The following is a 20,186-nucleotide window of genomic DNA, read 5'->3' on the forward strand; positions in this document are numbered from 1 at the left end:
GATGGGAAAGGAAGGTGTTCTAGGCATAAGGAACAGCCAGCAAAAATACCCAGAGCTGCCATTTTGAATTTTGTTAGTTGCACTGACTGGGAGTTAGGCTTCAATCCTTCCTTTGCCACTTACAAATTCCATGACTTGGGGCCAATTCCTTCATGTCACTGACCCTTATTTAACTCTTCTAAAATGGGCATAATAATCCTTGCTTGACAGTCTCCAGACAATTTTTGGTCCCCAATACAAAAGGCTCTCCTAGAAGAGACTATTAAAAACCTTAAAAGAGAACTAGAAGAAAAATGGGGAAAGAAAAGAGAAGCTATGCAAGAGAGTACAGAAAAGACATATAACTCACTAAAAGAAAAATTTGACAAAGTGGAAAAAGAAAAGAACTCTCTGAAATGTGAACTGGAAAAGGTAAAAAACTCCCAAGAAGTGCAGGGAAACAGAATTTGTGAATTGGAGAAAGAAAATAACTCCTAAAAAAAAATTAGTGAAATAATAATCCCTGCTCCTGGGCTAGACCTGTAGTTTACACTACAGAGAATAAATAATGTTAGATATGATCATCTAATTTAACGGTTTTATTTTAAAGATGAGAGAATTGAGGCTCAGGGAGAAGTAAATTATGAAGGGTCACAAGGGAAGTTAGTGGTAAAGCCATGTCAGGAATGTGGATATCTTGATTCCCTTTCAAGGTCTGAAAAATCATGTCATATACTTCTTGGTTACTCAAAACCCCACCCCTCTCTACTCTCTACTCCACATAAAGACCCTACTTTATGAGGTCAAGACTCTCACACTTACCAACAATGGTGAGGATGCACAGAAAGATGGCTACAAGGGCCTGGATGCTCACTCCAACCTGTTTGGCTGGTTCTTCACAGAATGTGGGTTCCCCATGGTCATTGCATTTGCAGACTGTGATGACAAGGGTGGTGGTACCTGTAAGACTGGGTTTCCCATTGTCAGAAATTACTACAGGAAGATAGTGAACCTTGGCTCTCTCACGATCAAATTGACCATATTTCACCGTGATGTTGGCTGAATTGTCTGAAAGGTAAAGCACATCTGGGTAAGGTCACAGGACCCACCTGCTAATAAACTGGGAGTCTGGTGCAAAATTGTTGTGAGTCCATCACATGATCTACAGATTTCCAAAGAAGTTAGGGATCATCTTGTTCAATCTCTTATTTTATATAGAAGACTGAGTCCCAGAGAGGCCAGAGTTATGTAGGGAGTAAATGGTAGAACTGGGACTCAAGTGAGAGAATATTTGTAAAGTGATTAGCATAGTGGCTGGCTGGCATAGTAGGTTCTTAAAAATGCTTCCCTTTTCTTTCTTCTATTTCCTTTTCCCTTTCTATTTCCTTTTCTTTTTATCTTTCCCCTTCCTCTCCTTTTCCTTCCCTTTATCCTCTCTCTCCCTTCTTTTCACTTTTCAATTTTTTTTCCCTTCTCAAACTCAAATCTTTCTATTACAGATCCAACATTCTTTCAGTTATACTTTGAGTTTTCAGCCTCTAAAATTACACCCGGTTTATTACATTAGTTTCGTAACCATATGTTTTACATTTGGAAATGACTAAATGATCTTTAAGTGTTCTCACAGATCTGAGTTCACATCTTGCTTTAAATCTTACAGTAGCTATGTGACCTTGGTAAGTCACTTATTTAATCTCTCCCAACCTTAGTTTCCTCATCTGTAAAACAGACATAATGATAGCACTATGCTACAGGGTCATCATGAAAATTAAATGAGATAACATATATAAAACACTTTGAAATCCTTAAAACATTTTATACATCTGAGATATTATTATTCCTAAAATTTCTTCCAGTTGTAAGTCCTAAGGTATAAAAGAGCTTGGCCTGTTAATCTCGACTGTACTTTCTCCTTTTAAATTGAGTTGGAAAACTAGGTTTTGTGTGAGACAGTATGGTAGACTTGGAACTAGAGACTTAGATTCAAATTCTGACTATTTTCAATTGTATGATATTGTGCAAATAACTTAACCTTTCTCTGCTATATTTTCCTTCTCTCTGAAGTAGGAACAATAATATTTGTAGTACATGGCAAGCTGACATATATTTAAATACCTACTATGTGCCAGGCACTTTGCTAAGTGCTGAGGATACAAAAAGAGGCAAAAGCTAGTCCCTGGTTGTAAGAAACTCACAGTTTAAAGGAGACCATATGTAAACAACTCTGTGTGAATAGGCTATAGAAAGGATAAATTAGAGAAAACCAACAGAAAGAATATATTAGCATTAAGGAGGATCAGAGATAGTTTCTTATAAAAGGGAGGACTCTAGTTAGGACTGTAAACCAGGGACTTGGATGGAGATGAGGAGGGAGAAAGTTCCAGACATGAGGGATGGACAGTGAAATTGGGAGATGGGATGTCTTGTGCAAGGACCACAAGGGGGTCAATGTCACCACATGGAGATGAGTAAGGAGTAAGAAGATGGGAAAGGTAGGAAGAGGGCACGTTATAGAAAAGTTCTTAAAAGACAGCATTTTATATTTGGTTTTAGAGATAATAGGGAGCCACTGGAATATATTAAATAGGGGGGTGACATGGTTCTACCATAAGCCTGAAAGAGGGAGTTGATGGAATTGTTAGAAAGAATGGGAAATGCTTCAAAAATTTTGAGGTGTAGAATTGTAGCATTATTATAAGCATCATACAACAAGAATTTTCATAGAGATACAATACCTCGATTTTCTGTCAGGGTGAAATTGCTGTCCTCTCTACTCAGGGAGTATTTAAACTTTACATCCCGTGGAGTTATATCCTTGTCTGTAGCCAAGATCCTTGTGACCAACTGTGGTGATTGAAAAGAAGGAAATGATGAATTAGTCTTGAATGTAATAGAGTAGTGAACTGGGTACATAAATGTGATTTCTCAGTAATGGAAAATGAAGCATCTATGGCCACAGCTCAAATGGCCACATGTGTATGGTACCATGTATCTCTCTGAGAACTCCTATACATAGGAACAAGTACAATCCCCAGGCAAATTTTAGGATTTGTTGCTGTTGTTGAATTGAGTTCAAAACATTGAGGGATCTTTACCTAGAAAAATCCTATATTTATAGGTCTTCCACTTTACTCATCCCCTTGCACATAAATAAATTTGCATTTAAAGATTAGGTCATTTGTCCAGATCAGGCATTTTGTGGGTCAGTGTGGGCAAGTTCAGAAGGGAAAAGGAAGTTCCTAGTTGAACCTCTTTAACTGTTACCTTTAAAGGCTTGTGGGTTTCTATGCCTTGAGAGCAACTTTGAGAAGAAACTAGTTACCCCAATCATTCTGTGTGCTGGGTTGAGCAATTTATAGTGAGAGAGAATGGTAATGTTGCCTCTGGGGATTTTTCAGATTTCTTAGCTTTTTAATAAATGTCAATTTTGTGCCTAAGCCTGGTGGCTATCTTAGTGGTACTGAAAACAAATAAGTCACCAAAGCAAATAAAGAGTGAAAACAAATGGGAGCTATTTATTCTTTTGAACTGTTGCATTTGTTATCAGCCAAGAGTGCCATGTGTCTTGGATATGTAGATATGGGGGCTGTCTGCTGTCCATTCACTTTAATTCATGGGATGTCAGGGTGGGAGAAATCTTAAAATATTCTACTCAACTCATTCTTGAATGAAAGAAAAGCATTATGTGTCCCAGGCACTATGCTAAGGGCTAGGGATATAAATTCAAAAATGAGATAATTGCTGCTTTTGAGGGGTTTATATTTTAATATATAACATATAGGAGCATTTTGTCTAAGAAAGGGAGTTATTTCAGAACTCACAAAGGATCAAGAAAACTGCCCTTTCCAGAGGAAATGGTCATGTTGATCTGATATACTTCCCACAGAAAGAAGGAGAAATATTGTGTGTGTGTGTGTGTGTGTGTGTGTGTGTGTGTGTGTGTAATGAAAATGGGGAAAAGGGGAGAGAGGGTAGTTGCATTGGGGTCAGGGTCAAGGTGAAAAATGAAGATTCCCAGAGATTGTCAAGTCAAGTGGCTCAGTTTTTCTAGGTATGATCTCTGGAAGGGAGCTTAGAACCTAGAATTCAGAGCTTAGAATGTTAGAACCCAGAAGACAGAATGTTAAAGTTGAAAGATAAATGTCAGATCTGGAAAGGACCTTGGAACATAGAAAGCCAGACCTAGAAAGAACTTCAGAGACATCTAGTATGTCTCATTTTGTATGTAAAGTTGAGGTGATTGGGATTGACAGGCTGGAGCAGGAATGGCATCCTGGCATATATTTGAAGAGCAAAGCTAGCTGTGTCAGAGAAGGGAGATACAAAGGAGACTACCGACATCATGAAGCAGAAAACTCAGGCTGAGAGAAATCTCAATAAAAGGCCTGATCTTTTCCCAACACTTCCTTGTAGTAGAGATCTTTGTACTATAATGTACTGTACTATAACATACTATACTATAACATAACATAATATAATGTAACATGATGTAACATAATATATAATCCTATAATATCCTATAATATAATGCAATACTATACTATAATATAATAATACTATAATATAATCTTATTATATATATCCTATAAATTAATAATCTTAATAAAATTCTGTAATATGGTCTCATGTTATATTATTCAAATATTTCTGGTAAGCTGAAGCTTGCCTCAACCACAAAAATGCCAGGGGTTTGCTAGAGATAGATTTAAAAAAAAAAACTTTTCCCTAAACATTAGGAATTTTCTTAAGTAGGGGCTCAAAATGCTTGTGATTGACTTCATAACTTTTCATCTAAATTAACTGCCTAAAAATGGAAGATGAAGGAACTATGTGGACCCAAGGGGGCATTATGGTGTGTCCTAGGCCAAAAACAAGCTAATTATTTCAGCAGGGGTACATATAGATAAAAAAAATAGAATCCTATAGTCATGAATTGAAATTGAAAGACTTGAGTACTGATCCTTGCTCCTAACCATCTGTGTTACTGGGGCAAGATTTGACCTCTTCTGGGCATCAGTGTGCTTATCTGCTGAATGAAGAAGTTAGAAGAGATGTTCCTTTTAATTTACATCTTGTGTGATGTGACTCTACTTCCCACTTGAGTGTAAGCATGCTCCTCCCCCAAACCTGTGGTTCCCTTAGGATGATAATGGCTGGGAACTCTCCAGGGTACTCACTGTTCCAGGGGCAGCATTTTCACACACTCTGGCATCATTAGGTTGTGCAATCTCTGGGGCATTGTCATTCTCATCTAGGATTTCCACATGAACTTGAACAATGGATTCTTGGCCAGTGGGGTAGTTCCCTGGGAAAGGAAATGATGAGAATACCCTTAAATCATACCTCCTTCATTGGTACTTATGACTATTGACTCAAGGGAGTCAGACCTAGAGAATAACATTCCACAGAGATATCATCATGATCTGAGATTCATTTATGTAAGGGCCCATAACTTATTCTTTCATCTGTCACCATGGCCAAATGGGCTTGAGTGAATCTTGGATTGGGAAACCAGGAGTCCTGATTTCTAGCCCTACCTCTGTCAATAACCAACTTTGTGGTATTTAACAAATTAACTCCTCTTGTGAAGTCTTAGTTGCCTTATCTGTAACTTCTCATCTGAAATTAAACCTTGAGAAATACAATTCCCTGTCCATCTGGGACTTGAATCCAGATTTTCTGACAAGTCCCACATCATTACCACACAACAATGAGCAAAGAACAAGCACTCAATAAATGCTTGTTGGTTGCCTATCTGTGCCATCTGCACAGTCTTTGGTTGACTTTTCTCCTTTCTTTACCAAAAAGAAATGTGAGTGTTAAGTCTTACCCCCAGCTTTTATCAGAAAGAGGTAAACAGAGAAGAAGAAGGAGGGAGCCCCAGAAGGGACACCCATCTTGACATCTTACCACGAGTATCCATCTCTTTGGCCTCAACAGTCAAATTATACCAAGGGTAGATTTCACGGTCCAATTCCTTAACATTGGAAATGTAACCCTGCTTGGAGATTCTGAAAAATTGTCCTTTATCGCTGGTCTTCCGGATGGAGTACCTATATTATGGGAGAAGAGATATCTCCTAGCATATTTTTCTTACTCTATATATGTATATATAAAGCAACTGAGCTTAAATAAAGGTAAATGACTTTTCCCAAGAACACATAGCTACTAATTAAGCAGGGACAAGTCAGGTTATCATTGCATATTAATGACATTTGAGATTTTGCTCTTTTGTGTGGGGACTATAATTATTCTGCTTATGGGGGAGAAATAGTATATTAAAAAGAGCTCTGGTTTGTGGGTCACAAGATAGGTTATAAACTAACTTTGTGACCATGGACATGTCTTTCCTTCATTTTGAGATTCACTTCTCTTTTTTCATTAGGTCATTTACTAGTTGACTAACCATGGGCAGAATTACTTCCCAAAAGACAAGTTGTTTTAGCCTCAGTTTACTCTTCTACAAAATGGGAATTAAAAATATTTACACTTTGCAATTCACAAGGTAGTTCTGAGGAAAACACTTTCTAAACTTTTGTTGTTCAGTTTTATCTTATTCTTTCTTACCTCATTTGGGATTTCCTTGATAGAGATACTAGAGTGGCTTACCATTTCCTTCTCCAGCTCATTTTATAGATGAGGAAACTGAGGCAAACACAGTTAAGTGATTTGCCCAGGGTCACATAGCTAGTTACCACCTAACCTTCAGGTACTATAGAAATGTGAGCAGGAGCAATCTGGTACACGTTTAACAAATGTTCCCTTGAAAAACAAGAGTACGAATGACACACTTTGATGTTTATTCTTCACTAACAGTTTCTTAAGTCTAGGCAATCAACAAAATAATATATCAAGCCCCGATTTGTAGAGTTTTCTGATTTCTGAAGTGTTAAGTGCTTCTACTGAAAATTTAACAATCTCCTTATGATCTGAATCCATCATATCCCTGGATGCAAGTTATCATTATTGTTTGATTCCTGAAGGCTTGGGATAAAGATGATGGAATGGGGGCCTGTCTATTGTGTGGGGCAAACAGTGAGGGGTCCTGGGAAATGAGGAGGGAGCCTGAGGTCTCTGGCAGTTAAAGGTAAGGAAGTTACAAGGTGAGAAAGAAAGGGAAAATGGATCAAATTAGAGAGCATTAGACTTGGAATCAATTCTAGGTTTGATTCTCAGTTCTGCTGTTGATGACTTGTGTGCTCTCAGATTCCTCATCTGTAAATGAGATGGTTGGGCCAGGTAGCCTCTAAAGCCTTCTCAGTTCCAACATTTCATGTTTCATGTGTATGTTTGGCATTTTAAGTCTTTCATCCTCTGACTTCTAGACTCTCTAGGCTTATACATTATTGCCCCTCACATGATTTATATTCTAGCCAAACTGATCTCCTTTGCTGCTTCTTGGAAAACATTTCATTTCCTGCGTTCCTGCCTTTGCTCAGGTTGTATCCAATGCCCAGAAATATTCTCCTCCTGAACTTCCACTTCTTGGAATCCCTTGAATTCTTTAGGACTTAGCATAAGATTCATTTATGTAAGGGCCTGGCTGTGTAACTCTAGGCAGGTCCATTTGGTTCAGCCTAGTCCAAATCCTAATCCAATATCCCCAAATCTAATCCTAACCCTGGTCACAGACTATGTCATCATATAGTACTGCCCCAACACTCTTTTAAATGAATGCTTTTTGGTCCCATGGGAACCCAAACAAGAGAATGTGGGTAGATTAGTGTAACCAGGGACTGTTTGATTTCTGATTTTGTATTCCCAATCTCTAGAACATAGTAGATGCTTAATAAAACTGTTTGATGATTGATGATCCATCAACCAAGCAAACTGAAGCTTGCCTCAACCACAAAAATGCCAGGGGTTTGCTAGAGATAGATTTAAAAAAAAAAACTTTTCCCTAAACATTAGGAATTTTCTTAAGTAGGGGCTCAAAATGCTTGTGATTGACTTCATAACTTTTCATCTAAATTAACTGCCTAAAAATGGAAGATGAAGGAACTATGTGGACCCAAGGGGGCATTCGTGTACTTCTTAGTGCCCCTCCTCAGTCTCTTCCTATCTCTGTGTATTTATTTTGACTATATTTTGCATTTATTTATCTGTGAACATATTTTAACTCCCTGGCAGAAGGTAAGCTACTGTAGGGCAGGAGCTGTCTTACTTTAAGTCTTGGTATTTTTAGCACCTAGCACAGTGCTTGAGCACATCAAATTACTACTTAAGATATGTTTGGCGGATCTATTCACTGAACAACTAACTCTTCCATCTCTAACATCCTGTGAGACTATTGGAAAGGATCATGCAAGGGACCAGATTTCAATATCCTCCCAAACCCACAGAAACCAGTTCCATCTTACTCAATGTTCCGTTGAGCTGCATCAGGGTCCCTGGCTAACACTGAGCCAATTAAGGGTTTCTTTTGATTTTCCATCAGTTTGAAGTGATAGAAACGTTGAGAGAAGACTGGTGGCTCATCTACATCAGTGACATTGATATGAACAACAGCCAGGTTCTTTGAGAGACCGTGGTTCAGGTAGTGAAGGCTAATTGTTGGGTCTGTTGCCTCGATGGTGAAGCTATATTCTTTGATGTGCTCATAATCCAGGGCCTAGGAAAGAGAAGGGAACACTTGGAAATACCCATGAATTCAGAGCTGGGAGATCTGGATCGTGGCCAGGGGAAAGTTGCCTTTCTTTTTTTTTTGGATCTGTTTTTTCATGTGTAAAATGGAAATGGTAATAATCTCTGCTCTGCCCACCTCTGTGAGGAAAAAATCCAATTTGAGTCATGGGGGATTGAGATATTAATAGTTTGCATGTGAAAATCACTCAAATGGATTTGAATTCTCATTGATCCATGGAGATAGAGACCTCAAAATTAAATCAATATAGTCACAATTGCTTACATAGGACAGCAAGAGCCTCTTCTGCCCATTGTTTTGGTCCTAATTACTTATGCTCCATACATCTGACCCATCCCTCAAGATTTGGGCCATATTTTACCTTGTACAGAAAACCTTCCTAGGTCATCCAAGCTCAGACATCACTCTCCCAGAAAAGGAACCCTCATAGGCATTTTCCATCCATTCCTTTGTATTGTTAGGCAGGATGTCAGAAGGATAGGATCTGTCCACACTTATAAGGGGAATGAAGAATGTTCTTGGCACATGTGTTTATCCTGTCTTCTCAACTAGTTTCTGTACTTCCTGAGGCCTTAAACTTCCCTATCATGGCCCACACATTGGGTGTTGATTGATGACTGGTGGACTGATATACCTCCAGCAAAGTGGGTAGGTTTATGAGATTTGGGGTTGGGATTACCAAAGAAAACAAATTAATTCCTTCTTCTACTCTACCTCGGTACTTTAGTCTTGGTTGCTGAAGTTGGTGGGGTTACTATGGAAGCATTTCTAAATCCATCAGAAAAAATAGATTTTCAGATTTGGAAGGGATGTCATCCCTCTAATAATAATAGCTAGAATTTACGTTATGCTTTAAAATTTGCAAATCACTTTACAAATATGATCTGTTCATTCTCACAACAACCTGGGAGGTAGACTCTATTATTATTTCCTCATTTTACAAAAAGGAAACTGAGGGAGGTGTCATATGCCCTTTCTGCTTCACCTCCATATATGCCAGGTACCTTCATGGGCTTGATGATGCCTTGGTTCCTGGAAGCATCGAGCTCAATGACAAAGGTGTCCCTGTATTCTCCCTGGACAATGCTGTACTTGGTCATCCGGTTCTGGGGCTCATCAGGGTCTTCGACTGTCAGGGATCCCAGGGAGCTTCCAACTCGGATATCTTCAGGAACCACAAATTTATAATTTGCTGCTCACAAAAGAAACATTAGCGAGAGTTTGGTTAATGAGCTGTGCCTCTTAATTTACATTAATTAGATAGATCATTACTTTGCAGGGAATCTGGATGAATTATGTCCCAGACAACAAAGTCACATAGCTTTAATGGTATAAGTAATCCCTGTTTACAGGTCCCCAGCACTGTTTTCTTGCACCATAAAGTACTGGGCAAAATTTATACATCTCTCTTGTCTTGGCTTGTTTTCTTTACTAATAAGAGCTGTATAGATGATGGCACCAGTATTCTAACTAGTCCCACTGTATCATCCTTGGTATTCCTCAGGTCTTCTAAGAAAAGAAACTTTTTGAAGGCTGGCATTATTCTATTTTTGTCTTTGTATATCTAGAATTTATCGTAGTTCCTAACACATAGCAGGTCCTGCTAATGCTTGTTGCTTGGTTGATGGATCATCAATCATCAAACAGTTTTATTAAGCATTTACTATGTTCTAGGGATTGGGAATACAAAATCAGAAATCAAACAGTCCCTGGTTACACTAATCTACCCACATTCTCTTGTTTGGGTTCCCATGGGACCAAAAAGCATTCATTTAAAAGAGTGTTGGGGCAGTAGCATATGATGACATAGTCTGTGACCAGGGTTAGGATTGGATTTGGGGATATTGGATTAGGATTTGGACTAGGCTGAACCAAATGGACCTGCCTAGAGTTACACAGCCAGGAAGTTTCTGAGGCTGGATTTTGACTGAGGTCTTCCTGGCTCTAGGCCCAGCGCTCTATTCACTGATCCTAGCCTAGTCCAAGGCTAGAGTTCTGTCAAGGGCTGGGGTTAGGATCAAGTCCTCTAGAAGAAAAGTGAAGTCTGGGATGGGAATTTGGGAAATAGACTAAGACAGCTCACCTTCCCTCTCTGTCAGGAAAGAACATAGCCTTAGAGTGAGATAGGAGCTTATTAGGACGCAGAATGTATATGGTTTCTGAGAACTAAAAACAGACTGGATAAAACTTCCTCAGCCTTGGCTAAATAAAGTTCAATTTAGGGTGTCCTGTTTGAGTAAAATAAACACTATGTAGCCCACCTTCTTTCCATCCTCTTCCTTCCAACCCTTATCCCATTCTTGTTTCTCCAAATATCAACTCACTTTCAGTGAAGACTGGAAAGTTGTCATTGATGTCACTCAGAGTGATGACTACTGTGGCTGTGCTGGACTCCCCACGGAGCCCTGGTCCATCCTTGGCTTCTACCACTATCTCATACTTTGACTGCTTTTCTCGATCCAGGTTATTCACAGCTGTGAAGATGGTACCTAGATGTGGTAAGGAAGAGGGAGGCGGGGAAAGGTGCAGGAGAAATAGGAGTTAAATAGTGACCTCCATTCCTTTTAATAACAAAATATGTTTTTAGAACATTGGTTAAATATTTCCTGTTCCACTGTCTACACTACCTTTCTTTCCTTCTTCCCCTCCCTATGCACCTTCTCTCTATATATTTTTATTTTTTTATATATATATTTTTTTCCTATTAGAATGTAAACTTTTGAGGACAGGGACTATCTTTCCTTATATTTGTACATACATTCCCAACTTAGTAAAATGACTAGTCGGTAACAAAAGCTTACTAAGTGCTTGTTGACTGACTTTATATCAGCCCATGGGCTTTCCCAAATTAGCCAGTATTGTCCAAGTTCTCTTTGCCTCGTTGTGCCATCTTGCGCAAACCATTCCCCGTTGTATAAAGTAAAGGAAACATGAAAACCTCTAAAGTCTCTTTAAGGCCCTTTAATTTATGATATTTTATGTCTCAAAGTCTCTTCCTGTAGTAACTTTCTATGCTTCAAGTTATTCCATTCCATATCCAGGGCTTGTTAAACTTTTTCTACTCATGATCTCTTTTGTCTGAGATGTGACCATGGGTATATATGCATACAAAGTATGTATACAAGTTAACCATTTATTGATAACAAATCATAATTTTGCAACTCTCACATTCAATTTTGAGACCACATATGGGGCTGTGAACCACAGTTTAAGAAGCTGGGTCTACTTTTAGCTCTTGTATTCCATGTTTCTTGCATTAATCCACCTTTTAAGGTCACTTTTAGTTCTAACATTCTATGATATTTGGAAGAATGTCAATCAGTTAGCCAACAAATATGTATTAAGTGCCTACTGTATGTCAAGTATGAGGGATACAAAAGAAGGACCAAAAACAGTGTCACTGTAATAATCTTTCTGTAAAGGCAACAAAGGTGACTTCAGTAATGAGAATGGATTGTTTAACAGACACGTGAACATGTCTTGGAAATCATTCCCCAGGAGAAGCTCCACAATGCTGTCACTGCTTCAGACAAATGCAGATAATTCTTTGGAGCGATTTTGGCTTGTAACATGGGTATGAAAGGAACTTCCATAATCTTGGCCTAAGGTATATTCTTTCCATCTTGGCTGTACACAAGTCACTAAGAGCGATATCTGCTATCTGAACCTCCATATTCCATGGGTCTGTGATTTTGTTCATATTGGGACCTCATGTAAAAATTTCTAAGAACCATTCTGGTTCTAATGTTCTAGAACTGTGGACACTTACTCTGCTGCCACAGATCCCAGCACCTCCATGCCTTAGAGGCTGGCTTATTTAGTCCTTGGGTGATGAGCCTTTCTGAAGGCTCTGAAGGTCATTCCCGGAGTAGAATTCTGAGTAGTGGCAGTATGGTAGAATTTGCATGTTATCTCTCAAGGAAACTTCTTTATGTAGAAGCTGCTTGAGGGCAGGGGACTGTTCATTATCCTTTCCCCCTAACTCCTATTACTATGACTGGTATATAGTGGGCACTTAATTATATTCTTTTTTGAATATATAATATATTCTTTTGAATACTTGCTGTTGAATGAATAATCTATCTCCTGTTTGAAAAACAAAACCCCCAACAACAACAAAAGCACAACTACTTTCTGGACACCTGGAATTTCTAACTGGGAACACATACGCCATCTTATCCATGAGAATAATGGGAGGGGAGGGCAGTTAATAGTCATACAAACCAGAACCATCGATGGTGAAATACTCTCTGCCACGAATTATATTGTAGGAAACCGAGGCATGGCCCAACACGGTGGGGTCATCTGCATCCACTGCTGTGACTCTGGTGACTGAAGTTCCTACAGGGAAAGTCAAACAATAGATTAGAAGAATTTTAGTTAGAGCCTTGTGCTGATAATTATTACAACAATAGCAATAATTGTAACTCCTGTTCCTACTGTGCTTAAGGCTTGCAAAGTATTTTATATATTTACTATGGGATTGCAACCTTTCTCAGAAGACTTTGGGGAGCCACCTGTAAGGGACTCTAAATCACCTAAGACCTGGGGCATCTAGGTGGCACAGTGGATAGAGCATCAGCCCTGAAGACAGGAGGACCTGAGTTCAAATCTGGCCTCAGACACTTAGCACTTCCTAGCTGTGTGTGACTCTGGGCAAGTCACTTAACCTCAATTGCTTCAGCTAAAAAAAAATTTAAAAATATAAATAAAAATAAATTATCCAAGACCTAAGGAGTTGTATTTCTTTAAGGGATGGGTAGGGGAGAGAAGGAAAGCTAATTAGGTTAACTAAAGCTAATTCAGGATGAAAGACCATGATTTCCCCTTATTAGGAACTCTTGAGAGGAAGAGGAGACAGATGACACAATTTTTACTTTACAGATGGAGCAGCATTGTGACCATATTGGTCATGGTTCTGACAGATTTAGACCTGGATCCTCAGACTCATGGGAAATGAAAATTATAGGGACAAATGTCAAGGTAAAAGACTGTTTAAATTTTTATGTGTGCTTACTGAGGTGTCTGCTATCCAGAAGAAAAAGTAGAATGCAGGAGTTGTGGGAAAACACCCTCCTCACTATTCCTCACATTATTTTATAAAGGGGCATCCCCAGTTGTCTCCATTTATTCTATCAAAGCCTGCATCTGACTCATCCAATCTTATTTCTCAAAAACACATGTGGTTGTTTTCACCTTGCATTTTCTTGTATTCCTTTGTAAATGGTATGAGGGCACAGGACAGCTTTGAGAGCCACTTAGGAGAGAATGACTTTTCCTGGCATAGGACTGAGATCTCACACTATAGCCCATTGTTAGAGTTTTCTTTTTCTGACTGTGGCCATCATCACAAGCCAATCATTTTTCTTGACTCTAATTTCAAGGACATGATTACAAGGTTCTTGGGGTTTCCACATCCATTTGGTTGGGTTACAAGCCTAAATCTGTTGCACCTCCTAGTGGTCATAGGCACATGTTCTCATTTGATGTGGAGATAATCCCTAGCCTCTCCAGACCTCCTGGGGAAACTATGGAGGGTTATTTCCCAGTCTTTGGCCAGAGTTAGCACTCAGTCTGTGGTTACAGTTAGGGGTTTGTGGCCATGTTAGCATTAGGACTCAGTTAGGGACTTGGTCTGTGGCCAGGATTAGGGTTTAATCTATGGTTAGAGTTAGAGTTTAGTCTGTTCCAGGGCAGACCTTGATCAGGGAGTGTGAGACAGAAAGTCTTCCTGTGTGTGAAGATGTGTTGTAGGGAACTGGGGTAGTAGGATATAAACCCCAATCTTGGACCCATTTCCACTGTGCTCTCAATAGCTACAGTTGAAGGGCCCAGATGGCTGGTGATGTCCAGGCCAGTACTGACAGGGCAGGGATGCTCAATGTTTGTTGGAATGGCAGCTGAATGCTGTCTCCCTGGCACGTACCAACAGCTGACATTTCTGGCACTGAGCCGTTGAAAACTCTCTGTGCAAATTCAGGAGCGTTATCATTCACGTCATGAACTTTGATTGTGAAGTTGGAGGGCGGCTCCAGATTCTCGTTGGTATCTTTGTCCACAATGTATGCAGTGAGGTAATACTCCGATTTCTTTTCCCGATCCAGCCTCTCAAAAGCATACACATCTCCATTCTGTGCATGGACTTGAAAGAGTTTCCCTTCACCGGCTTCAGGCCCTTTGAGAACATACCTGGCATTTTTCCTGTTCACACTTGATGTGATCTAAAGAAAAAAAATGAGGGCACTTAAAATTGATGGGGAAGGGATTGTTTCTATTTCCGTGCAAAATTGTTACCTTCTGTGTTTTCTTATTAGTTAATCTTCATTTACTCTATGTCTTCAAATCTCCCCTCCTTTTTGCCCTTCCCAACTTGGCAGAATTAAAAGAAGTCGACATGGAATCAGAAATCTTTTTTGATTTCTGAATTTTGAACCCTGCTACTTAACTAGCTGTGACATTGGCCCAGTTATTTATCTTTTCTGGGCCTTAGTTTACTCCTTTGTAAGATAAGCAATTGATCTTTTCCAGCTCTAAATCCTATGACATCCCTATGAAAATTACTTTTTGTCATTCAAAATCCAATTCACATACCACCTGCTTTCCCTGATTTAATCCTCTACAGATAAAAATGATTTTTTTTCTCTCCTCTCAATTCCCACAGCCAGAAGATATTCACATTCTTTTTTTGAAACCCAATCACTTTCCCATTCCCCATCCCCTTCCCCAATCCACCCCCACTTGTATTCCTAGCTCCATCTCCATCCCTTCAGGAAAGGATGAACAGATAAAATATGGATACTTATTCTCGAAACAGAAAATGTGTCAGCTTGACTGATTGTTCTTATTAAAGATGTAGAGTCAATAGAGCTTTTTAATTAGAATATGCAAATTGGGTCTGGAGTCATAAAATAAATAGCCAGAATACCACTAATGAAAAGGCGCATTTACACCAAAGGCTTGGGGAAAACATATTCCTGGGAGTGATGGGCCTAAATTCTTCATATCTCACCCCACAAAGAGAGGCCATTGTGGATCTGGGCAAACAATAGATATTCAACCAATATATAGTAAATTGACTTGAAGGATTATTATATTGGAGAGGAAACAGACCTATTTTACTTGGCCCTAGATTATAGTTAGGAGAATGGATGTAAGTCTCAGGGAGGTGAATTTCAGCTTGTTAGAAGGAAAAACTTCCAGTGAATCAGAGCTATTAAAATTAGAATAAAATGACACTATCCTTGCTTTTAAGGAGCTTATAATCCAATTGGAGGATATGATGTATGGGTAGGAAGTATTATACAGAAGAGAATAGAGAGGTCCAGAGGATAGATTGTGGAACTCTGGATCTAGCTGACCCTTATTTGAATTTCAACTCTGGTAAATATCAGCTGTGTGATTTTGGGTAAGTCATTTCCCACTGGGGCAAAAGGGAAGCTGGAATGGGAGGGAAAGGGCTCAGACTAGGTTTTGTGTCATGGACCTCCTTGACTATCACCAGTCTGTGGTCCCTTTTTCAGAGTAATATTTTTAATTTCACAAAGCAAAAGACACAGAATTGAAAAGGAAACCAATTGTAATGAAATAGTTATTAGAATATTAAAAAGCAAAAGTTCATGGTTGGTAGGTTAAGAATACCTGCCCTAGATAATATCTGAGGCCTTTTCTTTTAGTTCTACATCTGTGAAGCTATGATCCCACGCCCCATGGGGAAAAGAAGAGAGTCAAAAAAAAGTATTATAGGAGTATTGGGGGTAGGGAGGGGTGGAAAGACATTTATTAAGTATCTATTATGTGCCAGGTAGTGTGGTAAGGGCATTTACAAATACTATCTCATTTGATCTCTTCCAGCTAGGGGAAAATGAAGAAGGTGACTTGGAGATGATGGCACCTGAGCTGAGCCTTGAAGACCAGTGCATCCTATTGTTTAGAAAGTCCATGCAGTGAATTAGATGTGATCTAACTTTCAGTGATCATCTGCTTTGTGGAACTAATGGGCCCACCCTGGCTGGCTGCAAAAACAGATGAGAAAGTCCTTTTCCATGTGATATGAGTCACACATGACACTAATTGATTCTACCTTATCCTGCTGTGCCCCCCCTCACTTCTTCCTTAGTTTTGGTAACAGTGAAGGAACTGAGAGAAAGAATTTGACCATTGGGCCTTTTGTTGGACGGGAGTCAAGGTCTCCTGAGGAGGAAACAGCCATAGTAATAATAAATGTAATAATTAGATTAGCAAAAGTTCAATATGAGTTAACAGCATGATATTACCCACATCTCACCTCTCCCCTCCAAAAAACCCTATGAGCCTAAGGTTTAGAGACAGTGTCCAGCATAAGGGAAGTTACAACTTAATGTATTTTGTCTCAAATAGATCTATATTGAAATAATATATACTCTTCTAGATGCCTCACAAAGGTGCTCACAATGGATAGAGTACTGGATCTGGAATTAAGAAGATTCGTCTTCTTGACTTCAAATCTGGCCTCAGACATTCACTAGCTATGTGATTATGGGCAAACTACTTAACTCTGCCTCAGTTTCCTAATCTGAGAAATGATCTGGAGAAGGAAAAGACAAATTACTCAAGTATTTTTTGCTAAAAAAGCTGCAAATAGAGTCACAAAGAGTTGGACGTGACTGAACAGCAGCAAAAGATTCCTGATATTAGGAGGACAGCTAGATCACAGCAAAATGGGAATGGGAGAGTAGAATTGTGAGAAGCTGATTCTATAGAAGGATTAATTGAAGGAACTATTTCAGGGATACTTAGCCAGGAGAGAAGACTTAAGGGGATGGGGGAGAAAGGGGATAGCTTTTTTTTACAAAAATTTGAAGAGCTGTCACACAAAAGAAGGATTCATCTTGTACTTGGTTCCAAAGAACAGAATCAGAAGCAATGGATAGAAATTACAGGGCAGCTGATTTTTACCTTGATGTAATTATAGTGTGAGTTTTATCTTTGTCTCATCTGAAGAGCCATGAACCTTGTATTCCAAAAGTCAGCCCTATCTATAAAGCTTTGGCTGATACAAAAAGAAGCTAAAAGGTAAGGGGCAGAAATGACATGGAAATGGACCTTAGGTGATGAAGAAAGATGGTCTCTGAGATGCAGAGAGAGCCTGCTTTGGTTCCTGAGGAACTTTTTCTGTAAAAAAATCTATTTCTTTGGTCAGGAGAACTTATAAGGTAGCTTATAAGGCCCAAGAGGCTTGGGGTATCTCCTCGGATGATGATCTGAAAGAGAACTCAGTGTTTGAATTCAGATTCCTGTTGGCTTCCCTTGAGAAGGGGCCAAAGACAGCTGTTGCATCATCCATTCTCTCAACTGACAACTATTGACTGTGCTGGAAATTAGGAATGGGATCACATTGGAGAATATTTGTTCACAACTGCTGGGACTGACTGATAGGGAATTTATGTAGCTGAATGGTATCTGGGAATTCTTGAGTTTGCAGTGTTTTCCACAGATCAGTAAGAGACTGGAAAGAATTACAGGCATATATAACTTGTGTGGTCTTTGTTTTAATGCATGTCAACTATATTTCCTGCATTTCCTTGGTCATGAGTGATGAAGGGTAAGTTAGTTGATTCCTTCATGACATTCACATAATTAAGGTTCACTGACATATAACAGACCAGAGTGGAGGACAGAGATTTTCCCATTGGGAAGAGTTTGCTTAAGCCAAGATTTTAACTAGATATATTCACATGATCCATACCCTTAGACTAAAGAAGTAGCAAAAACAATTTGGGAAAGTTGGGGTTAGATGTAGCGACTCTATAATAGCCACGTTCTTCTTGGATATCCCCTGCCACTGAGAGGGTGAATAACTGTCCAGATGTGTAAAGGGATGCAGGTACCTGGGATCTCCTCATTGAAAGGGGTCATTTAATTGTGCCACACAGCCCCTTGGTGGTTTAATAAGGAAAAACTTCCTAACAATGAGATAGATTCCAAAATGTGTTGGGGCTTTCTGAAGGGTTAAGTAGCAAATTCTATATCATGGAGGCCTTCAAGCAAAGGATAAAACTTGTCAAGGATGTTGCAGAGGGAATTCCTGTCCAGATGTAGATTTCTTTTGAGATCCCTTCTAATCCTGAGATTGTGTTTTCTATAATTGGACCTCAAATGGAACAGCTTCAGTATTAATGATGATTTTTCTTAGGATTTTCTCAGTGTTTCTCTTAGTGTCCTCACACTGAGGCTTGGAAAACATCTTAGAAATGACCAGATTGGCACTATGAACAGAGCATTAGCTCTCTAGCCAGAAGACCTGGATTTGAATTTTACCATCTCTTTAAGCTGGGGTCAATCCCAACCCCATGGGTCTGTTTCCTCATTTTGCAAATTAATCAGGTATATCTAGATGACTTCCTAGAATATTATTCCCTCACTTTATACAATAGGAAACTGAGTCCAGTTAAGAAATAAATTACCCAATAACACATACCATGTATTTATTTTCCCCAAAGCCATTTCTTTCTCCAAACTTGAAGGGAAGGAATTTTTGTTTTTGTCTATCTAGCACCTTGAAGATGTATTGGCTTATGCTGAGTCAGGATTTGAATCCTGACTTCTTAATTTTGAAGATAGTACTCTTCCCATTCCTCTAGATTGCCTTCCCTGCTGCTGCTCACAGGAGATACCACAGGAGAATGTGGTACACTGAGCCTCTTACCTTCTCTTCTCTGCTTATTCAAGGTTTATTCATTTACTTCAAAGCCCACCTCCTCCAGAAAATCTTCCCAAACCAGTTTAATCCATGATGAGTGTGTCTGACAAAGGCTCTCCATACATCCATTGTTTAAGGAAATAATGGCTCACATCCTATTGGTTTCATGTGTGATATTCTTGTCTCCCTAGATGGTAAGCCTTTTGAGAGCAGGGGCTCTGTAAGTGTAACACTCAATTGGGTAAGTAATGACTCTTTTCAGAGACTTTGTATCTTTATCTGTGAACTAAAAGGACTGGAGTCAACCTCTAACTTTTAAACTATAATTCTCAGTGATGTTTCCCTCTTACCCAGAAGGTCTATAGTAGTATAGCTTGAATAGCAGGGACTCTGAGAAAACTGTTTGCCTTGCTGCAAGAAGTCCTACGTATGATAGTCAGCCTCTTAAAGAGAGAACTTTTTACCTTGCCCACAAGATGAGGGAGTTGGCCAGTCATCTCTTCCTGGATGTGCATTTGGTTCCAAATCCAATCTCTCTTAAACCGTGGGCGAACATCCTGGGCCCCTGACAGGGGAAGCTCTAGGGGGAAGTTTTCTGCCTCTGCACAGGCTCTTATCACACTTTTGCAGGCTGCAGCCAGGAAAAGGATGAGGATCTGTTTTTCCATCTTCCTGTGACCTGCTCAAGTCTACAAAAAAGGTAAGGACAAATTTTTTAAAATAGTAATTAGCATTTATATAGTGTTTTAAGGTTTACATAATCCATGCAACAACTCTGAGAGGTAGGATCCATTATCCCCATTTTACCAATGGGGAAACTGAGACACAGATAAGTTAAGGACATATATTAGCTACTAAGTGTTTGAGGTTGGATTTGAACTAGTC

General features: G+C 39.3%; 1 protein-coding gene and 1 long non-coding RNA gene across 4 annotated transcripts in view; one reads left to right on the forward strand and one right to left on the reverse strand.

The window, feature by feature from the left end:
• The window catches only part of CDH5 (cadherin 5), a 46,029-nt gene that overhangs the window by 2,561 nt on the left and 23,282 nt on the right, over nt 1–20,186 (reverse strand). For all 3 annotated transcript variants that reach the window (XM_031950332.1, XM_031950333.1, XM_031950334.1), the window contains exons 2-11: nt 19,766–19,990; nt 14,550–14,844; nt 12,848–12,964; nt 10,948–11,112; nt 9,628–9,815; nt 8,340–8,590; nt 5,890–6,032; nt 5,157–5,284; nt 2,715–2,823; nt 802–1,047 (exon numbers count right to left, since the gene is read on the reverse strand). In XM_031950332.1, coding sequence (XP_031806192.1) covers nt 802–1,047; nt 2,715–2,823; nt 5,157–5,284; nt 5,890–6,032; nt 8,340–8,590; nt 9,628–9,815; nt 10,948–11,112; nt 12,848–12,964; nt 14,550–14,844; nt 19,766–19,969 — 1,846 coding nt within the window. In that variant the 5' untranslated portion in view covers nt 19,970–19,990. The remainder of the gene's footprint in view (nt 1–801; nt 1,048–2,714; nt 2,824–5,156; nt 5,285–5,889; nt 6,033–8,339; nt 8,591–9,627; nt 9,816–10,947; nt 11,113–12,847; nt 12,965–14,549; nt 14,845–19,765; nt 19,991–20,186) is intronic.
• Nucleotides 855–17,080, forward strand: LOC116421339. The gene is made up of 3 exons (XR_004231661.1): nt 855–1,054; nt 13,508–13,606; nt 16,475–17,080. It is a non-coding gene; the product is annotated as an uncharacterized LOC116421339 (long non-coding RNA).

The sequence above is a fragment of the Sarcophilus harrisii genome, chromosome 2 (assembly GCF_902635505.1).
Source record: "Sarcophilus harrisii chromosome 2, mSarHar1.11, whole genome shotgun sequence".
NCBI lineage: Eukaryota > Metazoa > Chordata > Mammalia > Dasyuromorphia > Dasyuridae > Sarcophilus > Sarcophilus harrisii.